The sequence below is a fragment of the Varroa destructor genome, unplaced genomic scaffold (assembly GCF_002443255.2).
Source record: "Varroa destructor unplaced genomic scaffold, Vdes_3.0 BEIS01000003.1, whole genome shotgun sequence".
NCBI lineage: Eukaryota > Metazoa > Arthropoda > Arachnida > Mesostigmata > Varroidae > Varroa > Varroa destructor.
In genome coordinates, this window is record NW_019211456.1 from 57,797,801 (window position 1) to 57,817,116 (window position 19,316).

At 40.1% G+C, this 19,316-nt stretch overlaps 1 protein-coding gene and 1 long non-coding RNA gene across 7 annotated transcripts; both read right to left on the reverse strand.

The window, feature by feature from the left end:
• Positions 1-829: 829 nt before the first annotated feature.
• Positions 830-6,018, reverse strand: LOC111248145 (uncharacterized). 3 transcript variants are annotated; one of them, XM_022799966.2, is made up of 8 exons: positions 5,676-6,018; positions 3,995-5,144; positions 3,678-3,811; positions 3,276-3,443; positions 2,706-2,920; positions 2,191-2,424; positions 1,985-2,038; positions 830-1,826 (listed from the first exon to the last, which is right to left on the reverse strand). In XM_022799966.2, exons 2-8 carry the CDS (start codon positions 5,101-5,103, stop codon positions 1,710-1,712), a joined length of 2,031 nt encoding a protein of 676 aa, XP_022655701.1. In that variant the 5' UTR covers positions 5,104-5,144; positions 5,676-6,018; the 3' UTR covers positions 830-1,709. The 3 variants fall into 3 exon arrangements, with proteins under 3 accessions (XP_022655701.1, XP_022655702.1, XP_022655699.1); XM_022799967.2 differs by having other exon boundaries at positions 830-1,823; positions 5,620-6,018; XM_022799964.2 differs by having other exon boundaries at positions 5,620-6,018.
• A 1,499-nt stretch (positions 6,019-7,517) lies between these two features.
• On the reverse strand, positions 7,518-13,294 carry LOC111247928 (uncharacterized). Of its 4 annotated transcripts, XR_002672318.2 has the most exons (4): positions 12,760-12,847; positions 12,216-12,341; positions 9,429-9,557; positions 7,518-8,459 (listed from the first exon to the last, which is right to left on the reverse strand). It is a non-coding gene; the product is annotated as an uncharacterized LOC111247928 (long non-coding RNA). The 4 variants fall into 4 exon arrangements; XR_015324098.1 differs by lacking the exons at positions 12,216-12,341; positions 12,760-12,847 and adding an exon at positions 12,956-13,294; XR_002672316.2 differs by lacking the exon at positions 12,216-12,341 and having other exon boundaries at positions 12,790-12,914.
• Between the last annotated feature and the right edge of the window lie 6,022 nt (positions 13,295-19,316).

Sequence of the window (19,316 nt, forward strand, 5' to 3'; positions counted from 1 at the left end):
ATCGGATAAACAGACATCGTCATTCACTTTGGCATGTATAGGTTTCAAGATGCTCTCTACAACAAACTAGGTTTCCGCAAACCTGAAGGTACAGCAAGGTGCTCCAAATGTGATAGCTGTCGTGCGTGATTTTTTAATATAGTCGTCTTAAATTTTGTAAACTCAATTAGACCCCTACCATATTAACTATAGCCTTCTGATATTGAGATACTGTATTATTGACCTTTTACTACTTCCAGTAAATACGAATGAGATTTAATTTGATGAAGTGAATGCTTTTGTTTGTTGTTTCAGAACTGGGTTATGTAAAATAGATTTTCCCGGATCAACAACCATGACGCTGCCTAGAATTGCACTAGCGAAGTGTACCTTGTAACCGAGAATATTCCGCGATACTCGTACGTTATATGGAAATCTACTCTCATATTTACCAGAAAACTAAAATCGACGCTGAATTTATTTGCCTAGTACATAGCATGTACTATTGTGTTGCACACTATGGGACGTGTCCTTTGTTCCTAAACTCATTCAATGACAAACGGTGCCTACTACTTTGAGTCTAGGAAAAAGAATTCAATTGGTCCCTAACGGGCCCATTAAATTCATGGGGGTGCATGCTTTTCCGAAATCGAAAGAAAGGGCAATTCCGGTGTGGTAGTAGAGTTACGTGAAACAATGTCCTATTCTAAATCTAGGTTTGACTTGGAAGATCTGCAAAATATTTTTTATACGTAATCTGGTAGAAGCAAATAAGAAAAATTCGGTATGATTAAATATAAAAAATGTATTTATTTCAGTGAGAGTAATTCACAAAAAAAAAAAGTCATTTCTAATATTTCATCGACTGAAGCATTATTGAGTTGTAGGTCATTTTTTTGTTAATAATAAATGGTAAGTTTCAGCATGTACATATTGAAGAACATAAGAGTAAAGCTCTTGTGTTACCTTGCATATTACACTACGGCTCGTTCAGCTGCCGTCATAACATATATGTTTTTTTGGCACGATCCAGATTTGTTTCTTGAACAGAATCGTATCGCACTAAGTATATTGCAGAAAGCAAACTATTTATTCACTTGGACCAACATACTGGATTCAGTTTTTCTAAGATCAACCTCGTTGCTCTACCAACGACTCCCATAAATGACCTCCACAAACGGTGAACAGACCAGTTTTTTTGCCGCAACTCGCTTACATCGGATGAGACATACGCAGTAAGGCTCTAGTTCGGAAATGTCAAATCCGACTGTTACATAATTCCTTCGAATATCTAGGTCATTTGAATACAAAAGAAACACTCACTGAGTAAAAGGTATTTGCTCCTGTATGTCCCAATGAAAATCAAACAGTTAATTGTTTCACATTACGGACAGAATATGCAACTGTATAATGGTTACAAACGCTGATTGTCGTCTTACGATTTACGTACGCAAGGGTTTATTATTCTCCGGAAATAGGAATAGCTTCTTTTCGACATCAATCAGAATCGAGATGATATGTAAGCTCAAATCCATCTGTTTTATTACAATAAAAATACGTAAAACTATATGCCGCTATAGTATTGCGCTCTATACAACCACGAGCTCTAAGATTTGCACCGAATTGAGCAACTGAATGTTGGTAACTGCCGAAAAAATCTTCGGAGCCGTCCGAACATCAGCTACTGCCGCTTCTGCTTGATAAAAGTATAAGCTAGTTCCACCCACTAACTAAAGTTCGACTTGTTCACCCAACAGCTCAACTTCGACACCTGGAGCCATGACGGCTTGAACGAACGCAGCGTCCTCATTACCGCTCACAAACGACATGCGCCCCCTATCCTCCTGCTGGGAAAGTAACAACTGAAACGTTAATACGTCTGTAGAAAAAACGTTACTATATTAGGAGAGACTCTTCAAACGAGTGACGCAGCGAGAATAGCTTTGTAAAAAAAAACGCGGTCCTTTGGCCCACTAGCATAAACAACACATAGTGGCATTATTACCTCATCGTTATCGACGTGATCACGACCAACACGAACAATGACTGGGTGCCGAACCTACTCAAAATAAATCGCATGTATTTCTTACGTTACTTTACCAGAAAGGTTTCGTCATCGATATTATAGTACTTTTGCAGTCATCGTCTAACAATTCAATCGTCTAATAAATCCAATACGTTTCTCAAAGGTGGAATAATATTTTCCATTACCAATGGTGTGATGTTATCCGGAAGATACGACTGCGGGGCGCTTGTGGCTGGAGGACAATTTTGACGTTCACGAGTCCGGCCCCGCTTTTCAACATGCTGTCCGGTTTGTTCGTGTAACTGTACGTGCACGCTAAGCAGCGCTCCGGTTGAAAACCGTGCTGAGCATGCAGTGAATGCGCAGACGTAAGTGCGTAAATCGCTATGGATTCGACTGTGTTCCTCGAGGTGACTTGCCTGTATAAAGGTCAAAAAACGCTGCTTCAGCTCCTGTTGGGGAATATGTAATCATTGTTTCTAGCGCTACGTCACTATTCATCATCCACGATGACTTAGTTCTGTCCTATCCTATCGTAGGATGTCGTAATGTGCGTTTTCTCTTATTTTAATTTAATATAAATAATAGCCATAGGAACTTCAAACGGCAGAAAAAGACGTAAAATAGTTAAAACGAGGTTGAAGATATTTCAGAACAAAAAGCAGTGCTCAGACGAACGGCAATGATCCAACGAGCTCACCTGAGCAAATCGTTTGAAGCATATATTGCACTCATGGCCACGTCCTTCATTATGTGTTTTCACGTGGGTAGACAGATGACCAGACTGAGTAAATCGCTTCCCACAAAACGGACACCCGAACGGCTTTTCACCATCATGTAGACGCAAATGATTTACGAGGTGCCCAGACTGCGTAAACGATTTCCCACATTGTGCACACTGATATGGTCGAACACCTAATTTTACATTATGCACGCTAAACGGTTATTAGATCTTTCACAGAAGGCTACACATTGTTACTACTTGTTTTTGCGTTTTCGTTTAGCTCCTCACTTCCTATAAATTACCATTTTTCGTTAAAATCTTTTCCGCCACAAGCTCAAGCCGCTTGTTGCTTGTAATATGGCAAGAATCGCTAAGCGACAAACTGAAATCAATGTAAAAATCTAAGTATAATTTTACTGTGGTGATATATTTTTTGCTAAATTGGCGCACTAATTAGTAACAGTAACTAACTTATTAGACAGACATCTGCTGGCTAGCTAGGACCTATAACAATATCGTTCCTCATAGCCTAACATAGTAACCCACCTAGATGAAGACGTTCGTGGTTTCGTAAGTGTCCACTTTGAGTGAAACGCTTTTGACAGTATTGACACTCGTATGGCCTCGTATTAGTATGAGAATTGATATGCGATACTAAGTGACCTGACTGAGAGAACTCCTTTCCGCACATATCGCAGACAAACGGTCTCTCGCCTTAAAAAAAGAGTTCGCGAAATAATTGAGACTGCTGCCTGGATGGACGATTTTAACTACGGATTACTGCAAGATGGTCAATTGCCTGATCAGAAATAATAAGTAAATTACTAATGTCAATCAGCGTTAAGCAATTCAATAACAACAATGTATCGTTATAACGTTGCCGAATAAGAAGTTGCTTGCACAATAAAACGGTTAGAGCTGTTAAACGTATCAGATCTAGCACAATACCTGTATGTAATCTAACGTGATTTCGTAGGTGACCCATTTGTTGAAATCTCTTGTGGCAGAAATGACATTCGTGATGACCAAGGTTCCCTGCCTGACGTGGCTTTCTACGACGAGGTTTAGCTTCTGCACCCTCCCTAGACTCGCCCGAGGAAATTAAACGAGATAATTAACTACAAATGCACACGCCTTTATCTGTTTTAGAAAAATATACCTAGTGTATATAAGCTAAGATTCAAATAATGGACGAAGTTTTCCGACCCAGCACGTCGTTCGTTAGAAGCCTATGAGGGATGTAAGCTAATAGCAAAATGGACTACCTTACGAGTGGCGTCGGAGCTTTTTTCCGCGAATCTGTTTCCTCGACGGGGGTGACACGAGTCTTTGCTTGTCTTCGGCCTTTCGCATGTACGATTTCCATATGGGCTTTGAGTTCGCCCGTTGTCTTGAAAAGTGCCATACAGAGGATACATTTTGTGGATTCAACTGGCACAGCGACAATACCTTCGAACTCCAGCGAAACGTGTTCTTGTTGCGGTGGAATAGAATCTCTGGTAGATGAACAGACGTCGCTTGTCAATGAAGAGCTCGCTTGGGGCGATGGAAAGCATGCTTGGCTTTGCTGGACTGAGCTTTCATCTATTACACTGTAGTCTTTTATCAAGCCTTCTACCGCTTGGTCCAAATTCCTGTCTACGTTAGACTCAGGTCTTCTTCTTTCTACCGATGGTTTCCATGGGGGATCATCTTTGTCGATTTCATCCAGGTCTTCCGACTCACTATTTTCGCGATCCCTATCAGTAGGGGTAGTACAAGTGGCGTTCTTAGTCCCCTTCCCCCGTGAAGATGATGTCTTGTTCGTTGTCGGATTATGATGTCCTCTAGAAGCTTCTTTCTGAGGTAAACCTCGTCTATTTTCTTCATCAAGAATATCTACTTGAACGACATCCGATACAAGTTCATTATTTTCGGTCGTTGCCGCCGCATCATCTGAGGTTTCAACTTTAATTTCTGTCGACCCTACTTCTATAGGTTCATCAGTACGGGAAGTCGTCGCTGCTTTGTTTCCCTTTGCCGCGGAACGTCGAGACCTCTTTGTTTGTGGTGGAGACGGCGAGGTATCAACCTTCTCCTTCTTTAAGCGTAGCCTCATACTAATACGTCCGCTCCTGGTATTTGTAGACACGGCAACCACTTTGACGTCGTTGTCCTTCGTTGATTCGTCGTCCTCATTAATATTCGGTTCTTCCTTAATACATGGCTTGCCGCTACTACTCACGACGCCGTTGCAATCTAGTGGCACTTTGCCGCCGCCGCCGCTGGAGTCGCCAGATGCAGTACTATTGGTGCTCTTAGTAATCTCAGCCTTAACATTGTTCTGTGTCGAAAGTACTTCCCCATATTCCTTGGGGGAGAGCTTGCTAGGCATCTGAGGTTTTAACTCTTATTCAAATAAACGTATGGCTTATCCTGTAGAAAACACATAGTAGGAATAGTATACCTAGCTGGAAAGACACTATCAAACCACTTCTACTAACTTTTTTCTTATCATCTCGTTTATGAAACTTTTTTTTCTTGACGTTGAATAATACCACTATCAAACACGCACTTCGGGCGATTGCAGCAAAAATGCTACAACGGTACACACCCACCCACACCCACCCACATTCACACCTCTACCGAGTTGACGAAGACGTAAAACCTTAGAGGCAAAGCTCGTTCTAACAACAATTAGCATCTCGATATTATGAAAGTGGTTAACGACAGTTGAAAGGCTGTTGTAGTGATGACTAGTTTAATACTACTGTTGGAGATCTCTATGAAGCACAATAAAATCAAAATTGTACTCGGTACACTTAGTTAACTTATATTATATGATTCAATGTGATGATTAATTGTAAAAACTCTGTATATGAGCTAAATAATCGAATGGAAGAGGCCATACTTAAAAACGAAACCGCCCCCTTGTGAAAACATCGTAATTAGGCAGCAAATGCGTACCCGGCTGGATCACTTCAGCGTCGGTGTGGCTCGTACGAAAATCAGCCGGTAAATGTTCGAAGGCGACAAATTTGTCAGTTAAGTAGCAGACGAAATACAACGCTACATTTTTCAAGGTTAAATGTAAAATTTACTATTGGGAAAAACAACGTAATTTTGATAGTTTTTGAAAAGCGTTGGAATTATTTAGCGAAACAGGAAGTCATCTGGTATGCTGAAAAGCGAGATAAACTAGAGGTGATGTGATTCCAATCAGCCTACTAAACACCGATAGCGACAGTGGCGATTTTATGAAAGAACAGAAACGAAGTGCGTGAAAAATATGTGGTATTTCAGCAAATTTTCAGGTAAATTAGGACACCACTATAAAAGTATTGGTAAGGGATTGCCATGCCAACATAATAAATGGCTCCCGTTATGATACGGGTCTTGCATTTTATGTATGAAGATACGGACAGTTGAATACAAAAATGGTTTGTATTATGTGATAGTTCAATATTTATTTGTGTTTTATAAACAACACATACTTAACTTTATACTGTAAGTGCAGTTGAATTGTGTGTGGATAGATGAATTTGAATATAATATTATCAGACATTCGTTCAATACACCAAAGCCCTAAAGTTAAAACTTGAAAATTTCAGGATCACAAAATCGTACGACTGGTGTGCTTGATCAGTGAGACTGCCTAGTCCGGGTATTGCCACATACCAGGCCATATGGTACTTAAGACGTACTGCACCTGGCGAATAAAAGCCTGCTATCGCGCAAAGGATGTGATGATGAACTTCATGTGCTGCAAAACGTGTAACTGTGTCGGCTGCCTCAGTCCACTTAACACTTTATCGCCTTTGTGAAACAAAAATAGGGATTTATGTTGAATTTGTGTCAAAGATTTTCTACAAACAGGGACGTTCCTCTCAGAAGATACACATATCCGCGCGATAGTGAACTATGTAACCCCACGCTTTGAAAACATTGATTCCGTCTAGTCTTCCTGTTGATGGATAGTGTCATTGAAAACTGATTCCATGAGAGGCAAGGGGTGAGGCCCTGATTTCGAGACAAGTGCACTTGTCTTGGAACGTACGAGGTCTAAGCGACTGAAGGCAAGATCATTCCTAGAGATTCAAAGCTATTCACGTTCATCATATATAATGCAGCAAGGCGGCCACAATGGCGGAACTTAATGGTCTCTGTTTTGTCTGTTAATCAATAATCCAAGCTTCTCCACGTACATCGCCAGCTTTGTGAAAACTTCCTGGAAAACAAATCGGCTAGATTTAAAGACGATAAGATGACCAGTATAAAGCAAAATCTTTACCTAACTAGCATCTCGTATCTTAAACACAAAACTACGGATTATACAATGCCGGCGCAAACAACAGTGGTCTTGAGTTATTATTGTGCAACGCCAGTTGACAGGATAAGTAATTCTAGCAGAACTACTCTATACAGAGTAGTTCTCTATACACTCTCTCAAGTTCTCTTGCAGTATCGTTCTGATCAAATGCAGCATGTTTTGTGTAATTCCACATCCTGCAAGCTTTACTAAGATAATATTTCTGACACTTATATCAAACGCTGGCTTAAAATCCACGAGCGAAGCAAAGAGCGCTGCTTCTGGCTTGAAGCAGGTACGATGTGCCTTCTGAAGCGCTATATAACACAGTGCTGATGGTCCTGCCCGAAACTTCTTCAGCCCGGGACACCTAATACTTCTAGCAACGTCATCGGCCGGCGTGTGGCTAGATGAGTCAAAAATTCGGGACTGGCAGCTTTTTTTTTGATGAAGATGAGTTAGTTGCACAGATCGCTTTTCCTCTAAATGTGACACTTTGTAGGACGACACTCCAGCTTGCTAGTAAACGTTCCCTGTTGTAAGCAAGCATATCAAGTCAAACACACTTCAAATGTTCATCGCGGATCAGGTCCAACCCTGCCGCTTCGTTCGACTGAAGCTATTCCTTCAACATACGGCATTCCACTTCCAGTGCCTTGTGCATCGGATACGCTTGTTCATGCAGTATAGCAGGTTACGATGGCACTGTTCATGGATCGTGTTCGGCACCGTGTACATGCTTTTCAAAAGGCTGTCTTCCTGTTTATGTCAGTTATCTGTTCTCCTACCGTGTTGAGTAGTTTGACGGGCTTGTCGATACTAGCTCTTAGAAGTTTAAAGGCGGTTTCACTGCCCGTGTGACGTTTCGTCAATTCCTGTGCCTGGCCCAGAGAAACACTAGTCAGCCTACACAGAACCGCTAGCTTCGTTGATGCGACTTCGGATGTTACGGATGAATTTAGTACGTTATAGCTAGTAAACAATTTTGCATAAGACTCAATATCCAGATCAAAGTACGAGAAACTGGATTGTTAACCTAAGGCCGAATTTGATTTGACCTAACTTTACAGGCAGTCCAACAGTTGCTTGTTGTGGAATTGTTTCTTGCTTGAGCAGTTCACTCCAGCCGATACATACCATCTTGAAGCGTTGCCTTCGATTTCAGTAGAGTTTCTTCTCTATTGTATCGAGCTGTTTCCCCTTGCAAAATTGACGAAGACATGTAGGTATCCGGACACACCCGAGGCGTGGTGGGAATCAATGCATAGCACGTTGTCGATTAATATTTTCTTTCGTGCTATAAAAATGTGCAACAGCATACAGGGACGAAGTCTTGACCTACGAAAACTTACGTCGTACGTTGAAGTTACCAACTAGCAAACTACCTCAAATTTAAGGTGCGCCATTTGAGAGCCCGGAAGTTTCGAAACATGGAAGTTTTTCTGCAAAAAAAAAAACAAATAACCTCATTAATATCAAATTCTACGAATAAAAAGCGATATACAATGCCTGTGATTAATGTTTGGTATACGACTTATTTACGTCTGTATTTGTACAAAGGCTATGGATTTTCTTGCTTGCAGCGAACCAGGCTAATGTTTCTTACTAGTCATACGAAACTGCGGAAAGGAAAAGTTTGGGATCTCGTGTTTATAACCCCTATCTATACTACAGTAATTGAATGTCCACCGTAAAAAAAGGGTTAGAGTTTAAGCGCTGTTCTGTAGTGAAAAGTCTGTTCAATGCTTCGAACGTCTGCTAATTCACCTTATCCTTGTCCTGCTAATCCAAAGTTTCTACCGCAAAGATAGTACTACAAATCCGCAATGTTTCTTTTCTGCTCCTCGGTACACGTATTTACTTTTTGAGTAGCTGCACTCTATCAGTAATAAGACTGGTATATTGAACACAAGCTGAATCCCATAGAAAATATTGTATGCAAGACAGATTTTCTTGTTGGCAAGCTTCTTCAACGAGGAGCTAGCCAGGCGCTTTTGCTCGTTGTGTCGACGTACTTATGCCACAAACAATCAAGAAGAGGTGCACTAGAAAATCAACTAGGGCTGTAATATCGGCTCAATAGATTAAGTTCAATATATATATGGCCAGTCAAGTAACAGTAAGCGTCATTCCGGCTAGCGACTTTTGGCCGGACGAGCCGCATCAGTTTAAAACGGCATCCAAACTAGTAACTTGCTGAACCAATTTCGAATTTTTGCGAAATCCGATTTTGGTGAAACAAAATCTAATTTTGCCTACATGATTGATGTATTTGCGACACCGTATTTTTAATATTTCGTTAATGACCAGAAAAGGATAAACGTTCTGTTCTAACTAGGCCGTTTGCAGTAATGAGTAAAGAAAAAAAGTAGGCTATTGGTTAACGAACAACGAACATTCAAATAGTTTACCTGTTCCAACGCTTCCCCGAAGTTTTCAATTCACCTCGTACTACCAATATTCATTAACCAAAATCACAAAACAAAGAGTCTACTTCCTTGTAGATACACTGTCCATTGTTGTGGACCGCTACCTTTTACCTGAGAAGCCCAGATATTAGCTTTGCATTAGATCTTGTATTGAGAAATTCGCTAATATTATTCAATACAAAAGGAATGAATAGCCACAAATGGACTAACTAAATATGCAGATCTGTGGAAACGAATTTTAAATAAGGACATCACTGACATGATCAACCCAAATCCTTATTGCTGTTTATAGTCCGTATAAATCCTTCAACTTCAGATCTATCTTTGTTAAAGTCATTACTTGAGGTTACTTATGTTCTGTTAGCGGTCAAATTGTAGCCATTGTAGATAAAGAAACATTGACATGTAATTGTGCCTGCGACAAAAACGGTTTTTATTAGCGATTTTGTAGCAATTTATTGGCATAGATTGTTCGCCGTGGGAAACAATTGATAACAAGCCTTCAAAGACCGCTTATTTTATCCATCGTCGTCGTATCTATGTAATTACATGTAGCTATAGTAACCAAATTATAGCTAAATAAGTGGATGTAGGTGAATGTTGTAATTCTATTATTGTGTATAGGAAATAGGAATACCAATTTCGAAGTGTCGACCGTAGTTGTCCCAAAAATAGTCTTCCTCAGCGATACTGAATCAAATAAACTCAAATTCAACAGTTTCAACAAAATCAATTACGCTATACAGAGCAAGATATTTTTTTTTTCTATTTTTGTCTCATAAAAGCGGCATTAATGTGCTTCCGGTGCCTTACAAGTCGATCAAACATCAGAAAAATGTTCAAACTACTAACAAACGATGTGGTATAATTCCGAGACTTACAGCACCGTAACTGCCGCCACTCTTTGGGGCGATGACTGGAACTATATAATAGTTTTTCCTCGGAGACCCGAAACAGTAGTTCTTACTGCCCTTTACGAACCCGTGAGCTTTGAGGTGCTCTCTGTGAGATTATGATCTGTCGATTTAGCAGGCCACAACAGCACTTCAACGTCCTTAACAACGAGTAGCCCAAAGATATTCGAAGCTTTGTGACAAGGGACTCCATTGTCCGTCCATGAAGACATAGTCACTACCAGGGAACTGCTTCCGTACATAGGGCAATATCCTGTTCTCGATAATTTCTGCTGTCCTACTGTTCCCTTTGCAAAATGTATCGCGCCAATGGTTTTGCCACAAAATAGACGAATAATACTTAAAATGTATGCTTAATTTTCATCATGACGCGGCTTTCGGAAAATCGCCGATACGCCGGAAGACATGATGGGTGTTTCATTCGTGAATATCAATATAAGATTCGTCTGAGAAACAGACTTCTTCCCCAGTTTTCAACGGTCCAACTTTCCGACTTTTTTTGTCCAAGGAAAACGAACTAGTTTCAATCGAATACTCAAGCGATCCTTCTTGACAGGTTTTCTGCCCTGCCCTCGAACACAGCCCTCGAGTCAATAGCAAAGCGTAATTTCCGGTAGTCAGTCTACGGTCTTTTAGACTTGCTTTGGAGGATATACGAGACGAGCCTATCTTCTTCGAGTACGTAAATAATCACATGCTAGGTTCATTAGAATACGCTGATATGCAATATCAGTTTTTTACATTACGGTGCTTGTCAGCCATTTTAAAATGTTTCGTCACGTAGGGTACCCAATTGTAAATAAAAGAGGTTTCATATGCCGGAACCTGTCTCTCGTTTTGGTGTCGCGCGATTGACCTTGGAAAGGTGAAACTATTTGATAACATTTAGTAATAGTCTATTTTATTGAACAGTTCTTGATCAGCATCCTGCGGCTTTCGCTTTTGAAGCAATATTCAGGCAGATGTGACATTGCGTCTGGTCTGTTTCAACTTGCATCCTGCTTCCCAAAATGTTTATGCAGCCTTAGCACCACCTGTACGTTGTATCTTTAGTGCTCCATTTTTTCATCTTTAAAGAAACGAACCATGACCGAAAAGCACTTGCTTAAAGCGTTCGCAAACTGCTAAGCGAACGTTTTGTTGCATTAAGATACAATGTGTGAATAGGAGATAAGCAAGTGAGTAGACCGACATAAGCGATACGTGGATCTCTTCTGTAAAAGACAGAAGTTCTGTCGATATTTCTTTGATACAGTAAAAACGCAACTATATTTGTTTCTGTTTTTCACGACTCCGATGACCTAATGTTCTATTCAGTATAGCCGCTACACGGTAGCCCCAAAAGAGCAAAACTCTTGGTCCAGACTCAAGGTCGAGCTTCTCCTTGCCTTTGCTCCTCTAAATTATTATTTATGTGGGGCTCTTCACTGTCTATGTGCTCCTGCCTAGGAAAATTTTGCACTAAAGAAGCATATAACACGGCAAACATGGTAAGGCAGCAAGGGTCGCCATGTGCTATCTTTAATGTTTCAGGGGCATCCTGGTGTGCAAACTCCATCCTATCCTACTTCCGCAGGTCATTGAGAAATGGGAAATAAAGAACACTTAAAATCTGTAGCTTGGTTGTTTTTGAGGAAAACAGTACTCTTCAATTACTCAATAGTCCAGTCCCACAAACATAATACACAGACTATCCCATCAGTATATCGTCATAGCAGCACATCATATGATTCAATACACACAATATATATATAATGAGTTTCTGTGCGTCCTTTTTGACAAGATGCTACTCTAAAACTTACAGGTTAACAATTTATGACTCACATACGATTCGGCGACGCATACTTGCACTTACTTTCGACCATATCCTTCAATACTATATGTCATTGTCCAGTAACTATTAAGCACTGACAGACCCGAATAGCCGCTTGATCAAAGGGAGCGTTTTATCAAAAGTGAGTGTTCTCTTTATTTAGCGCGCCTCAACAAGATAAAAACGAAAAAAAAAAAAAAAAAATCGTAAGTATTCTTTTCAATTTCCAACCTAAAAAACGAGGGCTTCATAATTAACTGTAATGTGGGCTACTTCTATTTAATAGCTCACAGTTTGATGGCGTCCACTGAGGTTGAAATAGCAAGATCTAGAGTGACAATCCACAGCCGAAGACTCGACATTTGTACTCGGGCAATCGAACGTTATTTCGCACAATTCATGCGTATCATATTATAAAACTTTGTCTTTTAACAGAATTCTGTAACTCTACGGAATGCAATTTTATAGGTTACTTATCTACTACGATGCCGAAATACAGGATGCCTGTGGCTATCGAGTCTTGTCAATCTAAAATTTCAGTGTATGCAGGCTACTGATTTTACTTGAAAATGGAATATGCGGATACCTTATTAAAAATGCCGAAAAGGCACAGTACCATTTGAGCCCGGAAGGCGTATTGATGAGGCCTATCCTTATCCAGCTGAGGTTGCCATGCTTAAAACAACACTATACCAGTTCACTGCGTTGTTATAACATATTTACGTCACATATCAGCTAAGAGTATGATGACTAACAATAAAGATAATTGAATGAAAACTTACTACGCGGAGCCAACGTGTCATCGGTGAGGTAAAACTTTGTCCACCGCTTTTTGGACAAAAGCAAGCATGTTAACACCGAAGGCCAAATGGCATATGGTTCCTCACACAAAGTTAATTCTTTTATGTAACATGCGTCAAATGTATATGACACCTGTCGAATGAAGCGGTAACCATGCCTTTCGATGAACGTATCGAATTTGAACTAGAGAATCAGCATCGGCAAAGTAACACTAAAGCTACGAGCTCAATAGGAGTTCCATTTTTTTGTGGTGGAAAATGGGCAAGGTAAGCTGTCGTAGAACACGATTTGATATCAATTATTATCACCGCTTTAAAGTATCTACCCGATGGGGCCATCGAACGCCGCGCAATAACGACAACACTTCGAGTGTCGCAAAAAAAAATTTCTAAACGTATGAAGAATTAACTGCGAAGTGACAACATTTATAATTCTCATTAGATTAATTCTGTTCGATATAATTCGAGCTAATTGGACACTTTATCGTTGGACAAATTCTGTTCCAGAGCTCTACGCCGCAGATTACTTCAATTAGCTAAATACCTAACCTAACCTAACCTAACCTAACCTAGCCTAACCTACTAAATTTGACTCTCTACGAATACGGCTGTGAGTAAATGGAACTGACTACGACAATCGAAAGCATGTAGTGATTCCAGACCGTTTGAAGAATTTCGACTAATCACTTAGTACGATCTTCGTGGTAAGCCTTTAATTTCCACTCGCACTCGGTTGAGAAATAATGACGAGAATGCCATTCCTTGATAGAAGAAACAAATACGAACGATTCATAGTAACTGCAATTTAGTCTTTGAATAACACTGTTTTTACTGACCGCCCTTTCAGCTAAAGAATGAAGAAGGTCATTTTATTGGAGGTGGTCTGGCAAAGCGTACCACACCACTTGCACATCAAGCTAACAAGTAAAAGCAACTTCGGATTCTGTTCTGGATTTGAAAATACTTTTACTCTTCACACGATGCCATAAATAGTGTGATGTGAAGTGACTGATAGATTCGAAGATGAATCAGTTCCTCCTCATATCAGTAGCCAGAACGTGGCTACCCAGACTAGAAGAAAGAATTAAATTCTGGTTATAATCGGTATTTTATTGATAGTGACTAACAGATCATATCAAATACGCGTCGCTGCCTCTAAACTGTGGCATAACGATATAGCTTTTAAGCACAGTCACTAAAGGCTTGAGGAATATACAGTTGCTACTAACTAGACCGAATGATCTGAGCAGATTTACAAATCAGAAGTTTGGGAATGGTTCGCGTATAAACCATGTTGCTCTCCTCATATAATTCTAATAACTTAACCAACTGGAAGACACTTCCCAGGAATTTTACCGGCCAAAAGTGTTCCAGCAGATTCTGCTCCGTCCAACTGATGATGATCTTATAAACATAATAGGAAATCAAGCAATGTCAACACGTTCAGATGTACAAAAAGATACATTTCAGAAGATTCTTAAAAATGCTAGCAGACAAGAAAGAACTAGGTAAGGTGAAAGGCGCCCAAAGTGTGCAGACACAGAGAAAAGATCTTTTAAGAGTGCATTTATTAGTAAGAGTTAGGTTTGGGTTTCTATAGTTAAGTGAAACGTGTAACCTTCTCCGGCATAATAATGAATCACGAAGATTTCATATATTAATTAATCTTAATTAAATAATTTAATCAAAACTGCTCAGTGATTTCACGTTCTAAAGGCTGTTGTTGCATGACACTCGAGGTCTGGCTCGAAATACTCAACTGGTTGATCGACTACGACGTTACTGTTCGCAGCTATTTTGCTGAGCAACAAATATAATTTTGAGCCTACCTTAGAATTAGAACCGCGTTGCAAACAGCACAGTCTATTTAAATTCCCTAGATAATTAGGTCATCCACGCTGGCCTAGGGACCAGACAGAAACAGAGGCTAAAACCAAGAATAAATGAAAGGACAAGCACAGCGATAGCTTGAAATACATATCATACAGTTTTTTTCTTCGCGAACAAATTCACGAAGCGGTCAGAGGGGTATAGGAATCGAATGCAGAGCTGAAAACCGTTGGTGTTAACAAGTCCAAGCTAAATGACGATCTTCAATGTGTACTAGCTCTGTGGATCTATATAATAGATATAAGCAGAATGAACGAACGCACTCATAGGCGCATGACTGTTAAGAGCCAGATCGAGATTTAGGTGCACCTAGCGATGGAATTCGCATGTACGGATTACCGAAGTTACTGAAGGTTGTGTATGAAGTGGTCAGGAGTTATCGCCCTTTATCAAGAGATATAGATGAAAATAGCTCGACTGGAAAAAGCGAAACACGTGGCATTTGTTTCTAACGACAAGCATATAACAACATTGAAATACGTCTGAGTTTCTTTCCAGTCACCTTAAAAACACAAAAACTAACAACTATAATGTCGTAATTCATTAGTCTGAAACAGAATCTCAAAGGATACCAACCGCAAGGGCAGAGGTTACAAGCTATATAATATCATTGTGAGATAAAGGGTCATATAATAAGGGCAATAGCCCAAAGATTAAATATACAAACTGCAGGCAACTTCATCCTTTCAGTACTGAGCCTGCGAAATCTTCCAAAATGGTGAAGGTGCCCGGCCCTGAAGTATTCCAGAATATACACTTAGGATCAATGCTTAAGCGTACTTTCAAATGAACAGCAGAAGATAACGTGTGACCTGAATGGTTAACGTTCGCCAGGAGCGCTCATGCTGTGGTTAGAGCTGATGTCCCCGTAACAGCCATATAGTTATGTGTTTGCCTAATAAACTTACGTACATATGGGATACTGCAGGCTTGAAACCGAACGTAGGCACCGTTCATTTCGTGCTGTGCCAGCGGTTCGAAGCAATCACTAACAGACCTAAGGCTTGAAACTTTTATTTGGATAACAACGGGTACTAAATTAAAGCAATTCATATCCCAATCCGCGCCTCCGGAATGACAGCACGAGTGTGAGGGATAGTGCAGAGAGCAGGATATGGGGCCAACAGTTACTAATATCTGAATAGATTTTGTAAACGCGGATTTAAAAGAGGCTACTCAGAACATCCATAATGGTAGGTAACATGAATGCAAAACATTCTCTATACGAGAATTGTGCCAATAGAGGATACGGGAAGTTGGTTAAGGACGCTAGTGCATGGTGACAGCACTATAGTGACTTATAAACGTCACTATGTTTCCGAAAAATCTCACTTGGTCGTCATCCCGCGAAACACGGTATCGCGGGCCAGTTTCAGCCAGCTACCCCTATACACTTATGTCAAAATCAGATGCAGGACTAAGAAAGAGCACAAAGTAAGTTGCTGGCTGGCGAAGTTATTGCGAAATATTTAATAAAAGCCTTCACAAATGGCGAGCATAATACAAATTAAACAATAAACAATTTTCCTTACCTATAGGTTACCAACTCGGGTTTCCGTTCTAACCCAGCGGGTCTGATGGGTTCACAAAAGACTATTATAATGCTGGCGTGTTATAAGGGACGAAAGAGGAATCGAGATTGTTATGCGACTTTACCCAATCGGAGCTTGACCTTGCCTTAGGGGCTCCGGATTGTAGGAATACGTATGGACAAAACGGACAGACAACAGAAGTCGCGCTTGCTCCCATGAATAAGACGGGCAGCGATGCTATAGAGAGTTAGTTGTAGGTTTGCCATAATAGATTTTTGAAGCATTGTTGTAAAAACTTTTTAGATGACTCTTTCTTTCAGAATTCTTCTATAGGCAAACATGTCTTAACAACTGACATGTTTACCTATAGAACGAACTAATATTCTAGATCTTAGAAACGATGCTGGTGTGAATGAAGCCAAAATAAGCATGTCGTAGCAATACAAGCACGTATCATCGTATGCTTATGACCGGTCGCTATAGGCTATCTAAAGTATAAAATTAAATTAGAACTTTTTCCTCATGAAGGTTTATGTTCGTCACTCTCCTTCGTCATATTCATTATAAGTGTAGGCAGAACGATCTCACGAGCGTTTCGGCCCCTACAAGACTCAAAACGTTATCCATTACGGAAGGCACTCATGTATATAGTTGGCGCAATAAGTAGGGTTGTGTAGGCCGAGTTGTATCGAGTCAAATGGTTGCTATGTGATGCGTTCTTACTGAGTGTGACGTAATATCTACTGACCCTAGCTAGATAGATGTACTAACTGATTTAAGTTTTACTTGCCAAATAATAGAACGGAGCCTAAACAAAAAGCGGGTCCAAGGTTCGCGAGTTGTTAATCTCTGGGTGGTGAGTGTCACGGTCACATTGACCTGAGAACGCTATCGGAATTCGTTAATATGAAAGATTAGGACGACTTATAAACCTTTTACAGAATGTTACCTACATTGATGTGACAAACTTTATAGCCTTCTTAGCAGACGTGTTCCTGGCAACGACATGCGCCAGTAAGCACGCCTTATTCCTCTTATATGATATTTGACTGTTGACTTATGTAGACTTTTGTATTCCATTTAATTATATAACAATTAAAGTAAAAAAAACTATAATTGTATGATAGTGGCCACCCACGAAGTTCTGTCACTAGACGATATCTGTATCCTGTCATTGTCGTATATAATTCATAAGCAGCCTTGAGCTTGATTTGGTGTGCCGACCTTTCAGACGAAATGCAAATATGACACAAGCACAGATAATATCTAATCTATGCTCCAATCAATACTATAACAGTGAGTTTCAGCTCAGCTCGGCTCATGTGGGAAGGCGAGGCGATACGCCCAAGGAAAGAACCGAATACAAGGAACTAGTAAACAAGTGGGTAAGGAACTACTTGTGCACACATTAATGTAAACGGTACACAAACAACGGCAGTTATGATGAACGTCGATTAGGAAGTGGAAACGAATTTACACAGATAGAAGGGCAGTAGGGCGGGCGCACAGCCTAAAGTGCGTGTACTGTAACCCGTAAGTAAGCCCAGCGGGGAAAATGTCTGAATCAAGTGAATGACAAGTTATACCAAAGTGTACCGAATTTTTAAATAAGTTTTATAGATAATCTAGTAATAGCATAGAGTTGTAAATACAGACGAGGATAAATTACACGAAGGCAAATATGGGCACGCGTAAGCATCTGTGGTGTGTCACCTGTATAAGTCAGGTGATTGTTACGTCTTCAGTGTGAAATTTTTTACATAAAATACGCGTATATTAAAAAAACGACGGCATTTATATTTATCACAACGTTAGCATACTCCCAGGCTTGATACCAGAACGATGCTGCCAAAACAAACAAATTCAATATTTGCTTCAATCTTGCACGGATGGAGGAGTTTTAATTGAGAATCAACTTAGAAGAAACTGTTGCCGTGAAAAATCGATAAGTTCAATCAAAAATTATTAACCATCAAGAAAAAAGCTATCTATCTTTCAACTATTATCTTTCTATTTAGGTATTCACATACTTGCATGCATAAACAAATTGGAGAATGGGGCCCAATGGCTGATTGTGGTCAGTATCGCGAACAGATAGATATCCGATTTCGATTATTATCCTTATATCAGTAGTGACTTACTTTACTGCCGGTTTACAGGCACTCAGAATGGTGCTAATTAATTCAGGGCGTTTATTGCAGCAGTCCTAATATACGTTGACCATATTCTTCTATTTATTATTTACGATTTCTCTGCATCGCCTTAAATACGGAGACGTACGAAGTCATTGCCAGACATATATTGTTACATATATAATTGGTTTATAGTGTAAACCAATTATACTGGCTTTGTAATTGCCATTTTTACAGTTGATATACTCTAATGTCCCGACATCTTATGGAGGACCTACAATGTTCCGTTACTGAATGAGCCGCCACATTTTATCCGTCCTACAAGAGCAAATTGCAGTGCTCTGGAGTATCTATACGCCCAGGGCATCCTTGGGTATAAACACTTAGTTTAGTATTTGAACACTGAGACGACTTGTTGTTGCAATCGTGAATTTGGAGCTTCTGACGCTTTTTTCAGCGAGATCTTTTACTCTCCTTGGGCGATGGCAGTAGTGCCTACTAACCTAGGATACGAATACCATGTAAAATGCGGTTGCTAACAACCTCAATGACCTTTGGCAGCAAAGCAGTAGCGTTCTACATCGCGCACAAGACCAAACTTGTAAAACATTTTAACCAAATAAGTTTAAACGTGCGTCAAAGATGGTGTTGTTAGACGTGCGATTGGCTGCCCTCATAGCGATTCATTTTTATAGCGACGCTATGTAAGTCCTGCTCTACAGACCGAAAGATATCTCTTTTCTATTCTTCTTTTTATTAACACCGTAACGCAGTTCCTTGAATATGAAT